The sequence below is a fragment of the Glycine max genome, chromosome 6 (genome assembly GCF_000004515.6).
Source record: "Glycine max cultivar Williams 82 chromosome 6, Glycine_max_v4.0, whole genome shotgun sequence".
Taxonomy (NCBI): domain Eukaryota; kingdom Viridiplantae; phylum Streptophyta; class Magnoliopsida; order Fabales; family Fabaceae; genus Glycine; species Glycine max.
Genome location: NC_038242.2, coordinates 1788017 through 1808367, shown reverse-complemented (window position 1 = coordinate 1808367; position 20351 = coordinate 1788017). Strand labels below are relative to the sequence as shown.

Here is a 20351-nt window from a genome sequence, read left to right as displayed (position 1 = left end):
TAAGTTAGAAAAAAATTAATATTTATTATTATTATTATTATTATTATTATTATAAGTTTTAACTAATAAAATAAATATTATAAAATATAGTTATATATATATATATATATATTTTTTTTTTTCAATTCATATCAATATTAAAATAATATTAATATATGTATGTATAAAAACTTACCAGCATTATATATTGACTGATGATTCATATTTATAAAAAAATAATTTATATAAAAAACATATGTATAAAATTAATAACCATACAAACTAATTATCTTACTAATCATTTGAACAGAAATCACTAGTATTTTGTCTCCCATCATCTTTTTATGTTCTTCGTATAATCTCTCCCCTGCCTTGTAAATACTAAACAGTATTCTCTTTTAACTTTCCTCATTTCTTTTCTTTATCTATAGTGTATTTCAGAATGTGAAATATACACAATTATTGTTTATCTATATACTTAAATACTTTTAAATATATTATTTATTTTATAATTAAAATTAATAAATTAAATTTATAGAAATATAAATTGTATTTTAATTTTGTGATATAAGATTATTTAAACTATTGAAAAATTATTTTAAAAATATTAAAATTTAATATAGAACTAAAGATGAAAAATTTGGATTAAAAATTAACAAAATTTCTAAAAATGCTTGCGTTAAAAAAACTTTTATAAACACTTTCGTTGAAAATAATTTCTAAAAATTTCTCATTCATTATAACTATTTTAATTTATATAGGAAGATAAAATTAAAAATAACACATGAACCAAGAAAAGTATTTAATTTTATATTTATATATATTTTTATTAAAAAATAATGTAAAATATTTTTAAAAAAGTATAAAGAAAGATATAATTTAAATATAGAAATCAATATTATTTCAAATTCTTAAATAGAAAAATAATTTTTTTTAAAAATGGAAACATGAATATTTTTAAAAAAATATTAAATGAGCAAAAGTTTGTTTAGAAACAAAAAGAGTGAAGTCATTATTGGACATTAAAAAATAATATACACACTTTTATTTGATAATGAATAATAATGAAAGAAATATAAGATTTTTTTAAAAAAATAGTGTAACTAAAAGTATTAATTATATTTTTTAATTTGTGTTATTATTTTAAACATAAAATAATAAACAAATACTAAGGCCTTGTTTATTTACTACTACTATTTTTTAAAAAAAAAAAATGGTTTGGTTCATGACTACATATGAAAAGTGCTTGTCCCTAAACATATTTCTGTTTTCTAAAAATTCGTTTCTTTGGTAAAAATAAAATTATATGGATTGTAGATACACTTTATTGAGAAAGGTTATATTTGAAAAATAAAACCGCTGAAAAATTAGTTTGGAACCGAGATATTATCTCGTATTTGAAAGCTAAAAATTGTTAAGTTAGCTTATTAAGTATTTAGAAAAAATTATGTGTTGAATTAGTAAAAAAATATAAAATAACATAAATATATTTATAATAATATTTTTAGAGAAAAAAAATTATACACTGAGTATAAAAAAATTTATACAAAGTTTCAAGTTTATGTTACGGTTAAAGTATATATTTTTAGATTGATGTTATAATTTTTTTTTACAGTATTATTTAATTACGACTCATCATATATAAGATAAGTTTTTTTTTTTTTTATATTGCAAATGGCTTATATCATTTCATTAGCAAGAGTAATTTTAATACAATTAAGAAAATGATAAAAAAAACTTGAAAATTAACAAAAGTTCTTGACGTTCTAGTTAAAGACGAACAACTTGATCTGTTTGTGTTCTAACTAGACTCGTATATGAGATGTGAATTAAACTTAGTGGCTCTTTACATTTTGCAATTAAAAGGCCGAATTCAAAGTCTAGATGAAGATCGAGAACAAGAGAGAATGGCATCATGAAGTTGCTTGCAGTCGATCTCGACAACAATATCACGTAGATGCATTTGACGAACCCAGTTGATTGCAAATACTAGAGCAATTGCCTCAACTTCCATGGCAGAAGGAAGTTTTTGTCATAACAACATTGTCTTTATCATTTCTAACACAAGCTTCTGAGCCACACATTCAATGGCCAGTAAAAATTGAGGCATCTATATTTCACTTGAGTGAACTCCTAAAAAGCTTCTTCTAGTGTTGGTTAATTTTATGATAAATTTATTAGCTTTTAAAATGTAAAATAATTTTATAGTTTCATCCAAATTCAATCACAATCATATCGTGATTTTTAAATGATTGACCGTGATGCATCATCACCAAAATCTATTTTATTAGAGATAATCTTAATTGATTTTTCTCAGCGAGTAAATAAAAAAAACTCTTGTAAAAAATAGAAAAACACACAATTCAATAAAAAGACTTGAAAAAAAAAATAGAAAACACATTGAAAAAAATCTACAAGTTATTTAAGATTTTTCGTTTTTGAAAAAGTAAAAACACTTTTTTTAGAAATAATTTTAAAAATTAATTGTAAATAACAAAATAATTACTGAATGGTATAAAATTGTTTTTTTAAAAAAAAAAAACTGAAAAAAGTAAGAAAGTGAATCGGCGTAGATGTTTTATTTTTGTTTCAATAAAAAGCACTTTAAAATTTAAATTCGGTTTGACACATAAAAAACTTCACACAAGATAATAATGCAATCAGCAACAAAAGAAAGGGTAGTTTATCACAAAACTACCGATCATAATTTGAAATATTTATTCAAATTTAACGATACCATATCAAAAATAAGATTACGACTTTCTCACAAAGATATTTAGTTAAAGAAAAGAAGTGATAAATGATTTTGCTATAATCTACCTACGCCCAGCACCACGGCGACCAATCCTATCCTATTGCAAAAAAGCACAAAAACTTGAGAGAGAGAGCAACAATAAACCCTAGTGACCTCAATTGTTCGAGAGACGACACGTGTCAAGCGTTGGCGCGTGGTATGGATTTCCAAATTCCCCTTTTTATTTAGAAGCAGAGAAGAGAGCCTCTCCCTTCCTAGCAACACTCTCTCTCTTAACTTGTTCACTCCACGCTACCACAAAAATTTAATTCACCCAAACCCTCTCTCTCTCTCTCTATATATATATATATAAATTCGGATTGGATTGAAACAAGAAGAACATGATGATGAAACAGGGTGCGAGTGAGAACGAGGTTGCTGAAATCCTCCTTAGCCTCCCAAGTCTTATTCGGGAATTTGAGTGTGGCTGTGGAATCCTACCACCTCCTTCGTGGGGTTGCAAGAGAAAGAGATCTACGATTGCCGTTGATCCTAAAACACTACAAAAAGCAGCTTCAAGTCCTGCCACTCCTCTCTCCTTCTCGCTCAGTGAGTCCGATGAAAACCCCACCACGCTCGTCAGTAGAAGAAGAAGAAGAAGAAGAAGAAACGTTTCTCTCAAAAGGGTATTTTTCTTTTAATATATCTTTGTCTTTTATGCCTCTCTCTCTCTTTCTTTCTTTCTTTCTTTCATCCCTTGTTTTTTAATTTCTGGTTTTCACCTCAAAACTTGTAGAAGAGAGAACACTATCTCAGGATAATACAAGATTTGACCAAAGATAACGATTTGCTCCGTGGGGTAACTTCTCTCTCTTTCTCTTTCCCTTTCAGTTTCATTATTTGCAAGAGATAGTAGCTGGTTATATTAGCGAGTAATTCGGGCTTTTTTCTTCTGAATTTTTGGTGTTTGGACCCTCTTAAATACAAGTACCACCACATTTTTAAAAATAAAAAAAAATTATTGGTTATCGTTGATCTCTGAAAATTCTTTACAGGAGATAAAGAATGTGAATGGTTACTGTGACATGAAGAAGGAGTACAATTTAAAGTTGAAGGCAAGGAAACAAGAGGTACTACTACTACTACCACTTCCACTACCATGACAATTTTTTTGCGTTTATCTTTTTTTTTCTTTTCTTCCTTTGTGGATTTCTTGTTCTGGTTATATTTATGTTGCTTTATCTTTTTCTCTGATGGTGGGGACCACTCCTTTATTTTGATGTATTGAATTGCAATTTTATTTTTATTTTTTTCCAGCTAAGTCAAGGTGGTCTCGTTCACAAGCAAGCACAACAGCAATTCCAATTTTCAGGCATGGCGCATCATCCACCGTTGATCTTGAATCAGACGGCTGGATCAGGCCAAATAAAAGGCGGCGAGGGAGTTGTTGGTCTTGCTCACGCAACGACGTCGTTGGGAGTGGCATCCTTAAGTAGCAGTAATAATGTGGGCCCAGTTGGAATTCCCGATCTGAACCTGCCACTCGATGAGCCCATGACAATGGAGTTTTGTGAAGCGTTGGATATGAACGTGGCCGATAAGAATCTGAGTAGGTCCATGGCAGCTGCTCAGGCCCGCCAGAATAGGCTTCAAAAATACAGGTTCAAGAATCCAATTGGAATTAGTAAACCCCGTTACTCTTGTAGATGATGATAATTATAGTATTATATTTGCATATACTTTAATTTGTTCTTCCTTTTAGGTTCTTACCTTCAAATTCAATTTTGTTATTAGCCAATGCTAATAGTATATTTTTTTTAATACTATTATTCGTAAGGAAGGAATTGAATTGGTGTTACTGGTCACAGAATGTATATCCTAAGCTCTCTGGGAGATTTTGTCCGATTTATGTTTCATGACAATGATAATAACGTTTCTGATTCCGAGTTTTAAGGCAATTTAAAAGGTCGAATCGGTGTAAATGTAATGGTATATTAGCAAAGCATCACCTACTCACTCATCACTACATCTGTTCACTTTATATGTTCAAATGTTTAAGCTAAAATTAATTATATTTATTTGAATTTTAAATATTTTATGTACTTGTCATAAATGAAATTAATAATGATAATAATGCCATTTTTTTAATTGTTTCTTTAATAGATGGATAAAAAAGGAAAATAATAATAGTGTCGTACTAACTTTTATAATACTCAGCAAAAAAAAAAAAAAAACTTTTACAATTCTTTTAGAGGGGGGAGTTTACCTTCCGTTAGATCTTGACTTTGCCTGTATCCTTGACAATGGAAATTTTTAGCAGCTCCCCATCTTCTTTTAGAGAGAACCATATTTTATGTTCTGATTCGTTCTGTGTATTGCAGCATATATTTATTGTGAACACTTTCTGATTGAAGATTTGAAGTAGTTTTGTTTTTTAATCTTTCCTTGAAACGTTTCAATCCATAAATAAACGGGACATTTTAAAAAGAAATAAATCAAATAATAATTGTGCATGCTAACAGCCCATTCAACTATTATTTTGGGTCCCAAGAATAAAGCATCAACGCATGAGATGTTTTTTTTCTGCACTTCTGAAATTGTTTCATGTTGCTTTCAAAATGATGATTTCGAAAGTAATATGAAAAGTACAGGAAGCAATAGCTCAAAGCACGTGTGCTAAGTTTGACACACATTAGTAGCTAATAGAATAGATATATAACCTCCCAGTAATACAGTAGTACTTTGAAAAAAAAAAAAAGAGAGGAAAAACCTATTAACGCCGCCTGTGCCTGTTTCTGAGCTAGGGTTTGTTTTAGGCTGGCACCTGTGCAAACGTGAGGTCAGGGTCAGGGATTTGTTTCTTGCACGGCCATGTATTGGGTTGGGCTAGGCATTTTTGTGCCTCTGGACCAAGAAAAAGGCCCAAATTATTTGTTTATTATAATTTTTTTCTTTACGGGATGTTCTTATGACACTGATGTAGACCGTCATAACCAGTCATTGATTAGGAAGCTCGTCTAATAAGTGTTTAGACAATATATGAACTTTGATTATCTTTCTCGAAGCCTTGTTTATCCCTTAACCTTGTCGATAGTTCGGGCTTCTTTGTATAGATGAAAAACACAAGTGAAAAATAGAAATGTAATGATCCACAAGTAGTTGAAGGACTTGCTCAACTAAGCTCTTGGGAAAGTGTTTGCAGTAAGGAATAATCTCAAACCTTTCTTTCAAATTCCAATAACCATGGTCATAAGATAAATATACAAATTTCCCCTAAAAAAGATAAATGTACAAATTATATACAATTTAAAATATTGAAATATAATTTTAGCAAGATTCATACATATATTTATGGTGCATACAAGAAGTCGACATTCTTAACTATATAAGATATTAAGTTTTTTTGTAAATATAATTATGATTTATGCCAAATTATATCTTACATTACATAATACGAACACGATATATATTTGAGCTTAATATAACGAAAGAATAATGATAATCGATGGATATACCTTGAGACTTGCCTTGTATATGTTTGCAAACCGAGGAGAGGATTGTGCCAACCATTTGGGAATACGATTTCTAAACCAATAATCTGGTTTGTATTTGATGGGTAACCCAGAAGAACACAGGAGGTTCAGGCCCAAACAAATCTTGGCCCAGCGTAGCTCAATGAAGAAACCCTAGGCCTAGGGTTTCCCGCCTCTATAAAAGGCTAAACGACGCCCGCAGCTGTACTCATTTCATGCTCCATGTCTCTCTGTATTCCTTATCTGCTACGTGATTATGAACAACAAAACAGTAATATTTTATTTTTGTCTCTTGAATCAGCATATTATTATTTTATACACAAGTGGATGAAATTTGAATGATAAGCGAGCAAGTGATGAGAGTTTACTTGGGATTATGAGAAGCTCGTCTATTTGCGAGCGATGTTTATCCTCATACTTCCATGACTCTGATGCTCTTATGGATTGTTCTCCTTCATCCAAACACATATCCGTAGCGTAGCACTCTATTATTTTATTGTTAGCAAAATCCAGTAGATGGAATTTTGAAATTTGGATTCTTTTGTTATGCGGGTCGGCTGTTAAGATGGCTTTCGATGAAATCGTAGTCCTGTGACTGTTTCAGCTTTCGCAAAGGAAGAATGAGCCAACACCAAGATAGGTCTTTTGGGATCAGGCCATTTGAATTGACTTTTCGATTCACAAGCTCCTTGACTTTACATCAAACATACCAATTTACCAAATTTACAGTGCATAAAAAAAATTCATCACTTGTTCATTAAAAGACAAACTTCCAGGTAAACCTACTTTATAAGTTGCTCGTGGAGTGTGGGCATTGTTCCGCAACGGGCTCAAAATAGATCTATTTATATATGCTATTCAGTGTGATCACGAAGTCACGATAGGATGATGGGACAATTTTGCCAAGATATTTGGTCCCCCATAGCTCCTTGAAGCAGCTCTTAGGCCATCTTAGGTCTTGATGTACATGTTTTTGTTTTAGTTGGCAAATTTCTGTGATCACGAAATTACGAGAAATGTTTAATTTCATTTTAGATTTAACTCTCCCCTAAAATAGAACCAATCATAAATGTGTTTAATGGAGAGGTAGGAAACAAAGATAGTGATGTTGAAGCATAGACAAAATATAGAATGAGCATAAGATAATAAAGTGAATATATTCAAACTAAGCATACAAGTTTTATAATGTGCCTCTCTTTGAGTGAGAGTAAGTGGACGAAAAAAAGATTATATATATGAATAAAATGAAAATATTAATTAATTGATTTAAGAGAAACAAGAAAGATATAATGAAAATAGGAAAGAGAAAAGTAATAATAATAATGAATAAAAAATTTATGAAAAATCCGGAGAAGCAACATAAAAAATCAAAGAAATCTTTATGGTATGCAAGTTAAACAATTTCTTGCTAATAAAAAATAACAACCAGTTATGTCCATTGACTAAAAATCTGAATAGCATTGTAAAATCAAAGTGGGAGGAAAAAAATAGAAAGGAAAGAAAGGACGATAAACAGTATTTTCTCATATTTGATTTAAGAGAAAATAAAAGAAAAGGAAAGTTAACATTCATTTCAATTTTAATTTTAAACTTTTTCTTCATCCTTGATTTTCCTTTCATCCAACCAAACAAATCAGGAATGTTTGAACTCTTTTATCCCAATCAGCATGAATGCCGAGAAAAATTGCCCGAAGCTCTACATAAATAACAAAACAACACCCAACAATGGGATAATAAATTTTCCCGCCCCATTTGCATATCTACTCCATAGCTGCTAACATAATTTTTCATGTTATTTCTCGTCACTTAAGGGTAAAAATTTATCTTGTCGAGATATGTGGCTTATTAACTTTTTATCTCCTCGCTATTACATCTCAATTTTCTACTCTATCTTTCAGTATCTCCTATTTTCATCCTCGTATCTTTCATGATATTAACTTTATCCTTACAATTCAGTAGGAAATTATTGGTTCTTTTAAAACATCTCCCACTAAAATTACTCTTTAGAGTTTAGATCAAACAAATTAAAAACATGTTCATTATATTAAAATTATTTTTGATTTTCTAACGTGATCCGTTATTATTATTTTTCCAATTATGATATATGCATAAAGTATTTTAAAATGATTTTAAGTTTTACACACTAAATTTTTAACAGTCCATCTAAAGATGATATAAAACAATTGCAGAATTTTTCAATATATTTTAATTAAATTCGTTAAAAACAAAAGCACAATTAAAAATAGTAATTCATGACTTCACACTTTTAAACAAAAACAAATAAAAAATATGAATTTTTTACGGATTTAAAAATATTTTAATAAAAAGAAAGACATAATATTTAGCAAAGAACGTCATAAAAGGGGGCCCATTTGAGCCCATTTCTTCAGGACCATGAGTCCATGACATGGGAGTGAAGGTATGTAATGCGAATTTGCGAGGAAACAAAACTTTTCATACACTTGCATGCTTAGCAATTGGAAGTATAGAATAATCAACTATTGTCTAACCGGCCAAATTCCAAACAATTCAAAAGCAGAACATATAGACGAAATTGGCAAAATGTAAAAAAACAGAGATAAATGGGAATGAAATAGAGTTCATATGGCAGTAGATACACGAATAGCAGCAAATGTAAATCAGTGATGGTATAGATCGGTGCCAGTAGTTATCATCACGCCATTGGTAATTACCATCAGAGCATTGCCCAAGATTGATCCAGCTACTATTCAACATACTGCTCCTCACCTTCATCCTCGTATTCATCATCCTCCTCTGCGGTTGCATCCTGGTACTGCTGGTACTCTGCTACCAAATCATTCATATTACTCTCTGCCTCAGTGAACTCCATCTCGTCCATACCCTCCCCAGTGTACCAATGCAAGAAGGCTTTGCGCCGGTACATAGCAGTGAACTGCTCACTGACCCTCCTAAACATCTCTTGAATTGATGTCGAGTTCCCAATAAAGGTGGATGACATCTTCAAATTCCTGGGTGGAATATCACACACACTGGACTTCACATTGTTGGGAATCCATTCAACAAAGTATGATGAGTTCTTGTTCTGCACATTGATCATTTGTTCATCAACCTCTTTGGTGCTCATCTTTCCCCTGAACATAGCAGATGCAGTCAAGTATCGGCCGTGTCGGGGATCAGCAGCACACATCATATTTTTGGCATCCCACATTTGTTGAGTCAGCTCTGGGACAGTAAGGGAGACATATTGCTGAGACCCACGAGAAGTGAGAGGTGCAAACCCCACCATAAAGAAGTGAAGACGGGGAAATGGAATCAGATTGACAGCCAGCTTCCTGAGGTCAGAGTTCAGTTGTCCAGGAAACCTCAGACAACAGGTAACCCCACTCATGGTCGCAGAAATCAGATGGTTGAGATCACCAACTACAATAAATCCACGAGGAGAGAAATCAACAGATGTTATTACCCATATATGCCTAATCTGGGAGCAATTGTGTACAACAGAGGATAATACTTACAGCTAGGGGTGCTGAGTTTCAATGTCCTAAAGCAAATGTCATAAAGTGCTTCATTGTCAAGAACCATGCATTCATCTGCATTTTCAACCAGTTGGTGTACAGACAAAGTGGCATTGTATGGCTCCACAACTGTGTCAGAAACTTTTGGAGATGGGAAAACAGAGAAAGTGAGCATCATTCTGTCTGGGTATTCCTCCCTAATTTTTGATATCAACAGTGTTCCCATGCCAGAACCTGTGCCTCCTCCAAGAGAGTGGCAAACTTGAAAACCTGTGGGAATTAAATTAAACTTTCAGATTTCAGAATAAAAGAGGACAAAAACAGCAAGTCATCTAACGTTAGTGTAACCTTGAGATAATTATTTACTATCAATATTCCACATGGAAGCATCTCAATTAAATTAATAATCTCATAGAACCCACATTACAAGACCGCTAAATTTGGCTTCTATTGAGTTATATACCACAACTCAATAGAAGCCAAATTAAGCGGTCTCTGGAAACTATGTAGTGCTGTGTGGCTCCTAGATCACTATTACAAGCACTGTCTAAGTAATAACTTATGTCTTATAGTTGAGCAAAATTAAACAAAACTTTTCATGAATCTGCATTGCTTTAGTATGCAGGTATTTTCCAATTCAATATTTGAATTCAGATGCAGGGGTTAAACTAATATACTGCAGCGACTTGCCCCTGTAACTAAAGATCCAAGTTGGCTACATACTTTCATTTATTTAGTACACTGTTTTGAGAATCAGCAATAAAAAACCCAAAATAATATATTTATACATCAAAATAACAATTTCAAACTTTGCTTATTTGAGAAAGTAAAAATAGGAAGAGAGTATCAATGTTGGATTATTATTATCATTTTAAAACAATAGTCAAATATCATTACCCCAAAACGTTAGTAGGAAAATAAACAGATTTTATGTAGTTTTACTTAATTAATTCAGCACTATAAAAGATAAGGTGGTCCCTGCCTGTCGTCACTCTAGACAACAGGGGCCATATTTAACAGCTCAGCCCTGTCATTTTCTCCCTAAAAACAAGCAATCCGGTTGCATAATGTCAACAAGAAAAAAATGAAAAAAAAAAGTAAAAATAATTGAGAATTGAGACAGCAATTATTGCAGCAGAAAGATGACACAAAGAAAATCCCGATTCCTGATACAGTGATACTACTCCAGATCTACTATTATTCGTTGACTTATTATATTATAGATCTACAGATAAAAAAAAAAGAATGAACATATCAATTAAGGAGCGTTGATGTGGCACTATTTTTCCCCTTTCCTTTGCATATCATCAGTAACCTATCAGGAGGGAAACATTTATCAATTATTTCTCAAATTCAATGTATAGAGTACACTAATCAAGATAACGATAGACGGAAATGGATTCAGTGCAGTCCGATATCAAACATTCACACCGCCAGTGCTTTAAACCGTTGGATGAAGATTGGACGGCTCAGATTTTAAATGCATGTTTCAAATCTGATTTATAGAGATAAATCATGAATCGTCCAATCTTCATCCAACAGATGACAGCGTGAATTTATGTTTATACCAACTGCAAGCAATTAAAAGTGTTGCATCCAACAGAGCCAAAAACTAACAACAATTTGCTTTAAGTATGTTGAGTTAGAACATGTACATTGGATCTCTCCTAGAAGCAAATATATAATCAATTTCAGTGTTCTCATTCTACCATTTGGATTTAATTAGAATGCAGAATCTTATGCTCTGTTTATCATTAACCTCTAAATCCGTGATCCAGATCTATGTCACTATCATCCATGCGACCGACAGAAACTTGCAGATCCATAACCGTCTATTATAATGCTAAATAAATCACCGTTTGAACAATCGAATTCATTGAAATCAACGACATTCAGAAAACAGAGAGAAACATCAACATTGAAATGAAAATGAAACAGATATGCAGATTCATCGTGGCTCAAACATTACGGCATTTGAAAGTAGAAGGACAAAAAAAACCAATAAACTCGCTCGCATTGAGCGAAGCTAAATGCGGATATCTAAATGTGGAAATGTGCATTTATATACCTTGCAGGCAATCGCAGTTTTCAGCCTCTTTGCGAACGACATCGAGAACGGAGTCGATCAGCTCGGCGCCTTCGGTGTAATGACCTTTGGCCCAATTGTTACCGGCGCCGGACTGGCCGAAGACGAAGTTGTCAGGGCGGAAGATCTTGCCGTAGGGGCCAGATCTGATGCTGTCCATGGTTCCAGGTTCGAGATCCATAAGCACGGCTCTCGGAACGTACCTTCCGCCAGAGGCCTCATTGTAATAGACATTGATCCTCTCGAGTTGGATGCCGCTGTTGCCTTCGTCGTTGTACTTTCCGGTAGGATCGATGCCGTGCTCGTCGCATATCACCTCCCAGAACTTGGAACCGATTTGGTTACCGCATTGGCCTCCCTGAACGTGCAGGATCTCTCTCATGGTTGAAGGAGGAAGAAGAAGAAGAAGACGAGAGAGATTTAGGGTTTGTTTGGCGTTGGCGGTGGGAGTGGGGGGAGGGAAATGAAATGAAATACGATGATGCGTTGAGGAGAGTGGAGTGATTTATGGAAGAAAATAGAGAGGGAGGGATATTCGGAGGTTAGGATGGTAATAATGGAGGGCGGGATATTTTGTTTTCGAGTGCGGTGTCCTGTGCCGTTCATTCTTCAAGGGTGATAGCCATGTTACCGCTACCAACCACCAGCGCATAACTTCGCTCACGTTATCTCTCAGATCCCACTTTTCTCAACCTCCATTTACATTATTGCCCATTGCATCATTGCCTTCCCTATATTCGGTACATTTCAGATCAGATCAAATGCAGTCATTTGCATATACCCAATCATAATTTTTCTTCTTCTAATCTCTGCCATATGCTTATTTTTTATGTTTTTTTTTTAAATTTTATTTTATATATATATTGCTGGTTTTGTCATTATTTATGGATGACACGACAACTCTTAATTGAAAAATTAGTTTAACATTTATTAACTAAGTGATACACACGAAATTTTACCTCTATTAAACTTTTATCAACAATAAAGAATTAAATAGTGTGTTTAAAATAATGGTTTAGAAAATATGTTGCTAAAGTTTCTATTTTATAGGAAATATCTTCTCAACTTTCTACATGTATATCTATTTTAATTTTAATTTCAGTTAAGTATATATATATATATGTATATACATATATGATATTTTTTAGTTTCAATTTTTTGAGCTTAAATGCCCTTTTTGTCTCCAAATACCGCCTTTGTGTACGTTTTGCTCTCCAAATTTCAATTAAGTGAATTTGATTTTCTCGTCAATCTTTTGTTAAAAAAGAAACGTAAACCTTTTATGTTTCATGATACTTCAGACTCAAATTCAATATTTGGCGTTTCATTCCATGAACAGGAGACGTTAGTCAATGCAAAAATACTTTTTTTTTATGAATTTAATAAAAATACCCCTATTTTTATATATTAGTTTAGGGAGAGGTCTACGTTTTTTTTACAGCAAGGGAGAGGTATAAGTTGAGAAGGGATAAAATAATGGGGGAAGAGATATAATATATAGGGAAGAATTGAATCGACACACTTGCAATTTACACTTAATAACTTAATTAATTAAACTGATTCGAGGGAATAAAATTTCCTAAAATTTGTTAAACATTCCATAGATTTCCTTATATTCTATGCATTTTATATTTTATTTCAGTGAAAAATTGAAAGGATTAAATATTTCGATTGAAAATATCAATCAAATATTAAAGTAGTACTACAAGAGAATAAAGAAATAAATAATATCATACCTTTAAACTTTTAAGATACAACGATTCGCTAAATCATCACACATGGTCTCTTTAATGAATCAGGAAGTCATGAAACTAAATACTGTATTTGTTTGTTTTTTTTTTCTTTCCAGAAACTAAATCCGGTCAACGAAGACTAATAGTCTAATGTATATATACAAATTAAATTAATAATCAGCAAATATAGGAGGAGTATTATGTTTTTGAATATCTAAAAATGTGTAATACAGAATTAAGGGGGTTGATACGAATGTTAATTAGGGTAGTTTGGTCCACATAGTGGGCGCGACTTGGATTTGCTGTGTTTTCACGTTTTATTGTTTGATAATTGATACATTACATTACACAGTACTACACGACAGACGAGGATAGTCGTCATTGGCATTCATTGTTGGGGTGCCACGTCGCTCCCTTTTCCCTAGAGTCAAACACTCCATTTCGTTCCAAATCCCAACAAGCATTCTATTTGCGCGTTTTTTTTCTTTCTCTTTTCATTAACTGCTTACTTTTACTATTTTATTCGTTCAACCATATGAAATCAATGAATGTATGTCACCAACAACATGTCATGTCCATCTCTCATGTTTTTGGTCAAACCCCGGAGTCGTAAATTCTCGGCGACTTTTCCCTTTTTATACCTCCTTACCATTCCCATGCCCTTCTTTTCTAATCTCAATTTCCTTCTTCATTTCAAACACTCTCTGTAAATAGGTACGCTCCGATTCGGAAACTTGGAATCATTCTGTATTTATTTTCATTCGTAGAAGCATCGTAGTTTGTTTGTTGAGCTTGAAAGTTGAAACTCTTTATTTATTTTTTGTGCAGGTGTTGCTGGGTTCTTAATTGCTGTGTTGTGTTGCATTTTTTATTTTTTCTGGTGATTGGAAACATTTTTTTTTTTTTGAGGAAGATAATAATGGGAGCGGTTTGTTCGGCTGGTATGGTGGAGAAAAATGGTGAACTTGGAGGGAAGAGTTTGGGGTTTTCTGGGAAGCTTAAGAAGGAAAATAGCTTTGTGAATCGGAGAGAAGCTTTTTCAGATTCAAGGTCTAATAGTGGTCATGATAGAAAGAAAAAGAAGCATGATACTGGGTTTTCCCGTGAACTTGGTCTATCGATTCCTTCACCTGGGGGAAAACAGGTGTGTTTTCACTCTGCTTGCATTGTTTGCATGTTTTTATTTGGATAGTTGAAAAGGTTGACAAAATGCATATCTTCAAGATTGTTTCTGTGGAAATTGATAGGTTGGAGTCAGGGATTTCGTGCTATACTAGAATTGGTTGTTGGGGGAAATTTACATTGATGCCTGCAATGTCTGAATGGACAATTATGAATAATTTAATATATTAATGACATTTCATAATTATGTTAGGGAATTTCTGAATTGGAATTTTAATGGTTCATGATTGATGTCTCTTTTTTTCATAGGTGAACCAGAGGGGTTCTTTTCTGGGAAAAGCAGGTGAGAGAGCAGTGGAAGTTCTGGACACAATTGGAAGTGGCATGCCAAAGTTAAACACTAATACTGGGTTTGTCTCTGGCACAACTTTTAGAGGGAATAAGATATCAATACTGGCATTCGAAGTAGCTAATACAATAACCAAAGGAGCAATTTTGTTTCAATCACTTGCTGAAGAAAACATTCAGTTCCTTAAAAATGAGGTTTTACAATCGGAGGGGGTTCAGCTATTGGTATCGAATGATGTGGAGAAGTTAATAACTCTTGCTGAGGCTGACAAAAGGTTCTAGCTTGTTCAATGAATAGTATGCTTGTTGTCATTGCTATGAATTTCCTTTATGTTTTTTATCCTGATTTTTGGGGGGCAATTTGTAGGGAAGAACTCAATGTCTTCTCAAGGGAAGTAATTAGGTTTGGAAATATGTGTAAAGATCCACAGTGGCACAACCTAGACAGATATTTCTCAAGGTGAGTTTCCATGTACATTGCTTATGACAAGATTATGCTAACTTATCATAATTGAATTAGTTGATTACAATCACAAGCATTTAACATTATAATCTGTCCAAAAAATATCAGATTAGACTTTGATGTCCTGGATGACAAACGATATCAGGAAGATGCAGAAAAGACGATGCAGGAGTTTACCAGCCTAGTTCGGAATACTGCTGTAAGCTCATTGTCATTTCAAATAAAGTTCTGCATATTTTTTAATCTCCTTAGTGAACAGGTGACTGAGTAAAGTTGTTGTCATCTTTCTGGTTTCTTGAATATATGCTGCATGATTTTGATTCATGGATCTTCGGTATTACCTATATGCAGTTTTTAGGCATACTGACAGGTGTATTTATATTGGTTCATATTATTTTTGTTATTATGTTTCCTACTTCTGATACGCTTTCTAAGTTCTTTATTGGTTAAAATCAGGTTTTCCAATTGAAATTTTTTAGCAGTTCCTTTTTTAATGACTGATTTTCTCCTTTTATGTAGGAATTATACCATGAGTTAAATGCTTATGAACGTTTTGAACAAGATTATCTGCAAAAGATTAAGGAAATGGAGTCCTTAAATCTTCCTCTAAAAGGTTAGCAACAATCATATAGTTTTCCCGAATGTTTTTCCAAATAATATTTGGAATTGTAATGACGATTTAGTTTTTTTTTCCCCCTTGATTTGCTAAGTTTGGTATATTATCTAAGTATTTGAGATGGAGTATATAATAATCTCACAAAAAAAAAATTATTGGTTTATAATATTTGTTACCCATTGTTATGGGCAACAAACTCATTTTTCAGCTGAAATATATTCTCACTATTGGTGGCCTTAAAAGTAGTTTCGGTTGACTTGTTTTGATTTCAGTATAATGTACATACTATCAGCTGGATTGCAAATTTAATTCTGCCAAAATTAACTAATGATTGACAGCTACATTCTCTTTACAATTGTAGGGGAGAGTATCACAATGTTTCAAAGTGAGCTAAAGCACCAAAGAAAGCTTGTGAGGAGCTTGAAAAAGAAGTCTCTTTGGTCCAGAACTTTGGAAGAGGTATATTATTATGAATGAATAAATCTTAATTTGCATCGGTTATTGTTGAATTCAGTATTTCCTCATGTTTCCTTCTTTTAAGTGTAGAAGTGAATGTTTTATAGCTGCAAATTTACAACAATGGACTTATTTTCTTGAAATTGAATTTGCTTGGTGCAGATAGTTGAAAAGCTTGTAGATATTGTTACCTATATACATCAAGCAATTTATGAGTTCGCTGGAAATCATGGTATGAGATTGTATCCCTTATGAATCAAAAACCAATGCTGTACATAATATAGCTGTAGCATATGCAACTCTTCATGCACTAGGAGTCCAGGAATTAACTTAGGGTTGGAAGTCTGAACTTGTTCTTTTAATCCTGAGCCTACTCTTTTTATTGAAAAAAAATAATCAAATCACATGCCTTCTAACTGTATGACATGATTCTCTGTAAAGCAAGCAGACTGCATAATATTTTTTTCAATCTTTTCCATGCTCTTGTTTTCTATGCAATTGTAACTTGAAATAGCCAGCTGCATTTCTCTGTGGTTGAGTTGAAATTAGAGACATCATATGCATATTTACAAGGAAAATATACCCTTGAGATCAAACACGTCATATGCTCTTTTGCAAAATTTATCGCCAAAGCTAATTTTGGAAACATGGTATATATATACCTTGCAACAAAAAGTTATGTGACTCTAATCAGTTGAATGAGATTTCAACCGTTCTGCCCCTAAATCATATTTTTTTGCTTGGATTAGCTTATTGAGTAGCATTTGAGAAAACTGCAAGACAATTGATTGAATTCCTTAATTATTTATGTTTGTGTTCAAGTCGTGTATTGACTTGTATGAAAATCTACTTTTTGTGTGCTATTTGTCATGTAGATCTTGTTGGCAGGTCATAAGAACTTGTGAAATTGTGGATTCATGGCAGGTACAGCTGCAACCAAGCACAGTGAGGGTTCTGAAAGACTAGGAGAAGCTGGTCTTGCACTGCACTATGCTAACATCATCAATCAGATAAATATGGTTGTATGTATCATGATGATAAATTTTTAATGACCTTGCCTATAGATGTTTTTGATAAAAATAATGTTTGCTTACATCAGGCATCTCGCCCAACTGCTCTTCCTCCAAACACCAGAGACACATTGTATCATGGTTTGCCCAACAATATTAAGGCTGCTCTTCCATCCCAGTTGCAAACCATTGGTGACATGAAAGAGGTACACCCTCGCTCCACCAGATATCCATTGCATTCCATTTTCTAGTCCTAGTTATGTGTCATTTTTTTGGGGGCTTACTCACACCCACTTCATGAAGATAGGGTTTTATTTCGTTTTGAATTATGTTAAATGACATAGCAATTTTCTGTAGCTCTCCATCACTCGGATCAAAGCTGAAATGGATAAGATTCTTCAGTGGCTTGCACCACTTGCTACAAATACAGTCAAGTAAGATATGTAATATATTTGTTTGAAAATTTTGCTTATACTTGCTCTTTTTTCACTCTCTCCTTGCTGGTCTTATTTCCTTTAACTGCAATTGCTTATGCATTTGTTTTCTCTATTGATATTCATGACAGAGCACATCAAGGTTTCGGATGGGTTGGTGAATGGGCAAACGCAAGGTTAGTTGTAAACATGGAGTATTATTCTCTTAGCATATACTAATTGTGTTTACACGTGCAGTTGGAAGGAAACCTAATGATAACTTTTGTTCTAATATTGCAGTAATGACTTTGGTGATAACACCTCCAAAGAAAGTAACCTGATTCGCCTGGAGACACTTTATTACGCTGATAAGAGGAAGATAGATGTTTACATCATTGAATTGTTGGCATGGCTTCACCATTTGATTAGCTCTGTAAAATCTAGACAGAATACCTTGAGACCAATGCCTACAACACGGTCTCCTCCAAAAGGACTCGAACTTCAGTCTAAGATGCGACAGTTTTTAATTCTATCTGTGGATAGTAGCAACAAGCCGTTGGGAACTCAAATTTCTCATGAGGATAGGAGACTATTGGAGGAGGTTATTGCAAGGAGAAAGAGTCCAGGACTTAGCAAAAGTGAGGATCTTGGTTTGGCCAAGAAAAGACACGTCAAACATTTGCAAGTGACCAAAAGTGCTGGGAGTTCACCTGCCAAGGAATTCTTCGGTACAAGACAAGTCTTTAACCACCAAAACTATAACGTTTTGGATATTATGGATGGGTTGGGTTACTGAAATCTTCATCTACACTCAATTGTGGTTCTCACTTGTCACCTCTCAGCTCTGTTTTTCTGCTAGAATTCTTACTAGCCCAGTCTTTCTTAAGGATAATATTCAACATTCATTTCTATACATAGCTCTAGTTATGTATATATCTATATAAACGACTAACGCCAGATTCTTTTAACTTTATAAATTAATTTTGTACAGGGGATGAAGGAAATAGTTGAATTCCATTTCTATACATTGCTCTATTTTTGTTGTAACCTGCTGCTGTTTTTTTTTCTTTTATCTTTTTGGTGCTTCATGAATTTATCTCTTATACTCTGGGAATCTTCCCATTGCTCTTCAATCTAGGTTTTTTCTTTCATTCTATCCCTCTAATTGCAATGTAAGAAGATGTACTTCTCAGAAAAATACATGCGAAAATAAAAAAAAAGGCATCAAAACATTAAACACTAAATTTTATATTTCAAAATATGAGTAACATTTTATTAAAACTACGAGGATAATAAATGAATAATTTTCATTTTAAACCTATACTTGAGGTGCTATCATAGTAATCTTTAGAATCAGAAAAATGTGTTTGGGACAAACTAAAACTATTCATTTCAGCTGTTTTGTTTAGGAACATTTTCTGAAATGTAAGTTTTTTTTAAGAAAAAAAGTTGATTTTATGCATGTGTACATTTTTAGCTTATGCTTATTTTGTAACAGTTTTTCTTTTCTCTCAAACATGTTATCTCCAAATTACCCTCAATTTTTCCAGCAACTTTTTCTCTCTCGGTTTCATATGCGTCCTGAATTTGTAACTATAATAACCAAACATAGATGTTTTAAACTGAAAGACTAAAAGAACAAGTTGTTTTAAATTATAAGGATAAAAAGAATGATTAAACCAAAATTTATTTTCAACTTATTTTAATGAACTTTGCAGTCATCATACAATTTTAGCTCTCGTACAGTAAATAACTTAAATATGCAATTAAGTTTATTTAAAAGCGCCTAATATAATGGACTTTGGAGGACACAATAAACAAACTCACTAGTCGTGTTCGCGACGTAGAGCAACGCATTTCACAACATAATGGGCCTACAAATTTGGATCTATAGGTTTTAATAGTTGGACTTTGTGTCTTCTTAAGCACCTAAACAAAGGGATGTTGCTAGGTGCACCTATCATTAAAATAAAATTTTGAACTTACGTGTCTTTTTTGTGTCTTCTTTACTTGTGCACCTAGCATTAAAATAAAATTCTGAAAATATTTTTAAGTGTTTTCTGCTTTCTTTTAAGTAATTTTATATATATATAACTTATGGAGTGTTTTCTGCTTTCTTTTAAGTAACTTTTTTTATATATAACTTATGGATTTGTTAGTGCATAACTTTTATATAACTTACGAATTATGTAATTCATATAACTTATACGGATTAACTAATCCATAAGAGTTATATGGAATTTTAATTTTTTTAATTAAAAAAATGTTAAGTTTTTTAATTTTTTAAATTATAAATATGTTAATATGATTGTTAAAAAGAAACAATAACTATTTTAAAAAATAATATTTACAATTAAAAAA

The 20351-nt window shown here is 32.7% G+C and overlaps 3 protein-coding genes across 3 annotated transcripts; 2 read left to right on the top strand and 1 right to left on the bottom strand.

The window, feature by feature from the left end:
• Positions 1 to 2897: 2897 nt before the first annotated feature.
• Positions 2898 to 4534, top strand: LOC102664899 (uncharacterized). Its single transcript, XM_041016257.1, has 4 exons — positions 2898 to 3399; positions 3510 to 3572; positions 3769 to 3843; positions 4031 to 4534. Exons 1-4 carry the CDS (start codon positions 3115 to 3117, stop codon positions 4421 to 4423), a joined length of 816 nt encoding a protein of 271 aa, XP_040872191.1. The 5' UTR covers positions 2898 to 3114; the 3' UTR covers positions 4424 to 4534.
• Positions 4535 to 8679: 4145 nt separating this feature from the next.
• On the bottom strand, positions 8680 to 12445 carry LOC100819883 (tubulin beta chain). Its single transcript, NM_001354292.1, has 3 exons — positions 11812 to 12445; positions 9744 to 10013; positions 8680 to 9648 (listed from the first exon to the last, which is right to left on the bottom strand). The coding sequence occupies exons 1-3, from the start codon at positions 12209 to 12211 to the stop codon at positions 8972 to 8974; spliced, it is 1347 nt and encodes a 448-aa protein (NP_001341221.1). The 5' UTR covers positions 12212 to 12445; the 3' UTR covers positions 8680 to 8971.
• Positions 12446 to 14072: 1627 nt separating this feature from the next.
• Positions 14073 to 19015, top strand: LOC100795719 (protein PSK SIMULATOR 2). Its single transcript, XM_003527610.5, has 13 exons — positions 14073 to 14276; positions 14391 to 14706; positions 14994 to 15307; positions 15400 to 15492; positions 15604 to 15694; positions 16015 to 16108; positions 16473 to 16570; positions 16730 to 16799; positions 17492 to 17589; positions 17667 to 17783; positions 17935 to 18011; positions 18143 to 18187; positions 18291 to 19015. Exons 2-13 carry the CDS (start codon positions 14482 to 14484, stop codon positions 18784 to 18786), a joined length of 1818 nt encoding a protein of 605 aa, XP_003527658.1. The 5' UTR covers positions 14073 to 14276; positions 14391 to 14481; the 3' UTR covers positions 18787 to 19015.
• Positions 19016 to 20351: the final 1336 nt, after the last annotated feature.

What these genes read in the sequence shown, in the direction of transcription:
- LOC102664899 (XM_041016257.1), top strand. Translation starts at nt 3,115, where the DNA reads ATGATGATGAAACAGGGTGCGAGTGAGAACGAGGTTGCTGAAATCCTC. An exon ending in GAAACGTTTCTCTCAAAAGG is followed by an intron (nt 3,400 to 3,509) that starts GTATTTTTCTTT and finishes CAAAACTTGTAG; the next exon opens with AAGAGAGAACACTATCTCAG. An exon ending in TGAAGGCAAGGAAACAAGAG is followed by an intron (nt 3,844 to 4,030) that starts GTACTACTACTA and finishes ATTTTTTTCCAG; the next exon opens with CTAAGTCAAGGTGGTCTCGT.
- LOC100819883 (NM_001354292.1), bottom strand. Translation starts at nt 12,211, where the DNA reads ATGAGAGAGATCCTGCACGTTCAGGGAGGCCAATGCGGTAACCAAATC. An exon ending in AAACTGCGATTGCCTGCAAG is followed by an intron (nt 10,014 to 11,811) that starts GTATATAAATGC and finishes TAATTCCCACAG; the next exon opens with GTTTTCAAGTTTGCCACTCT. An exon ending in GAAACTCAGCACCCCTAGCT is followed by an intron (nt 9,649 to 9,743) that starts GTAAGTATTATC and finishes GATTTATTGTAG; the next exon opens with TTGGTGATCTCAACCATCTG.
- LOC100795719 (XM_003527610.5), top strand. Translation starts at nt 14,482, where the DNA reads ATGGGAGCGGTTTGTTCGGCTGGTATGGTGGAGAAAAATGGTGAACTT. An exon ending in CTTCACCTGGGGGAAAACAG is followed by an intron (nt 14,707 to 14,993) that starts GTGTGTTTTCAC and finishes TTTTTTTCATAG; the next exon opens with GTGAACCAGAGGGGTTCTTT. An exon ending in TCAATCAGATAAATATGGTT is followed by an intron (nt 17,590 to 17,666) that starts GTATGTATCATG and finishes TGCTTACATCAG; the next exon opens with GCATCTCGCCCAACTGCTCT.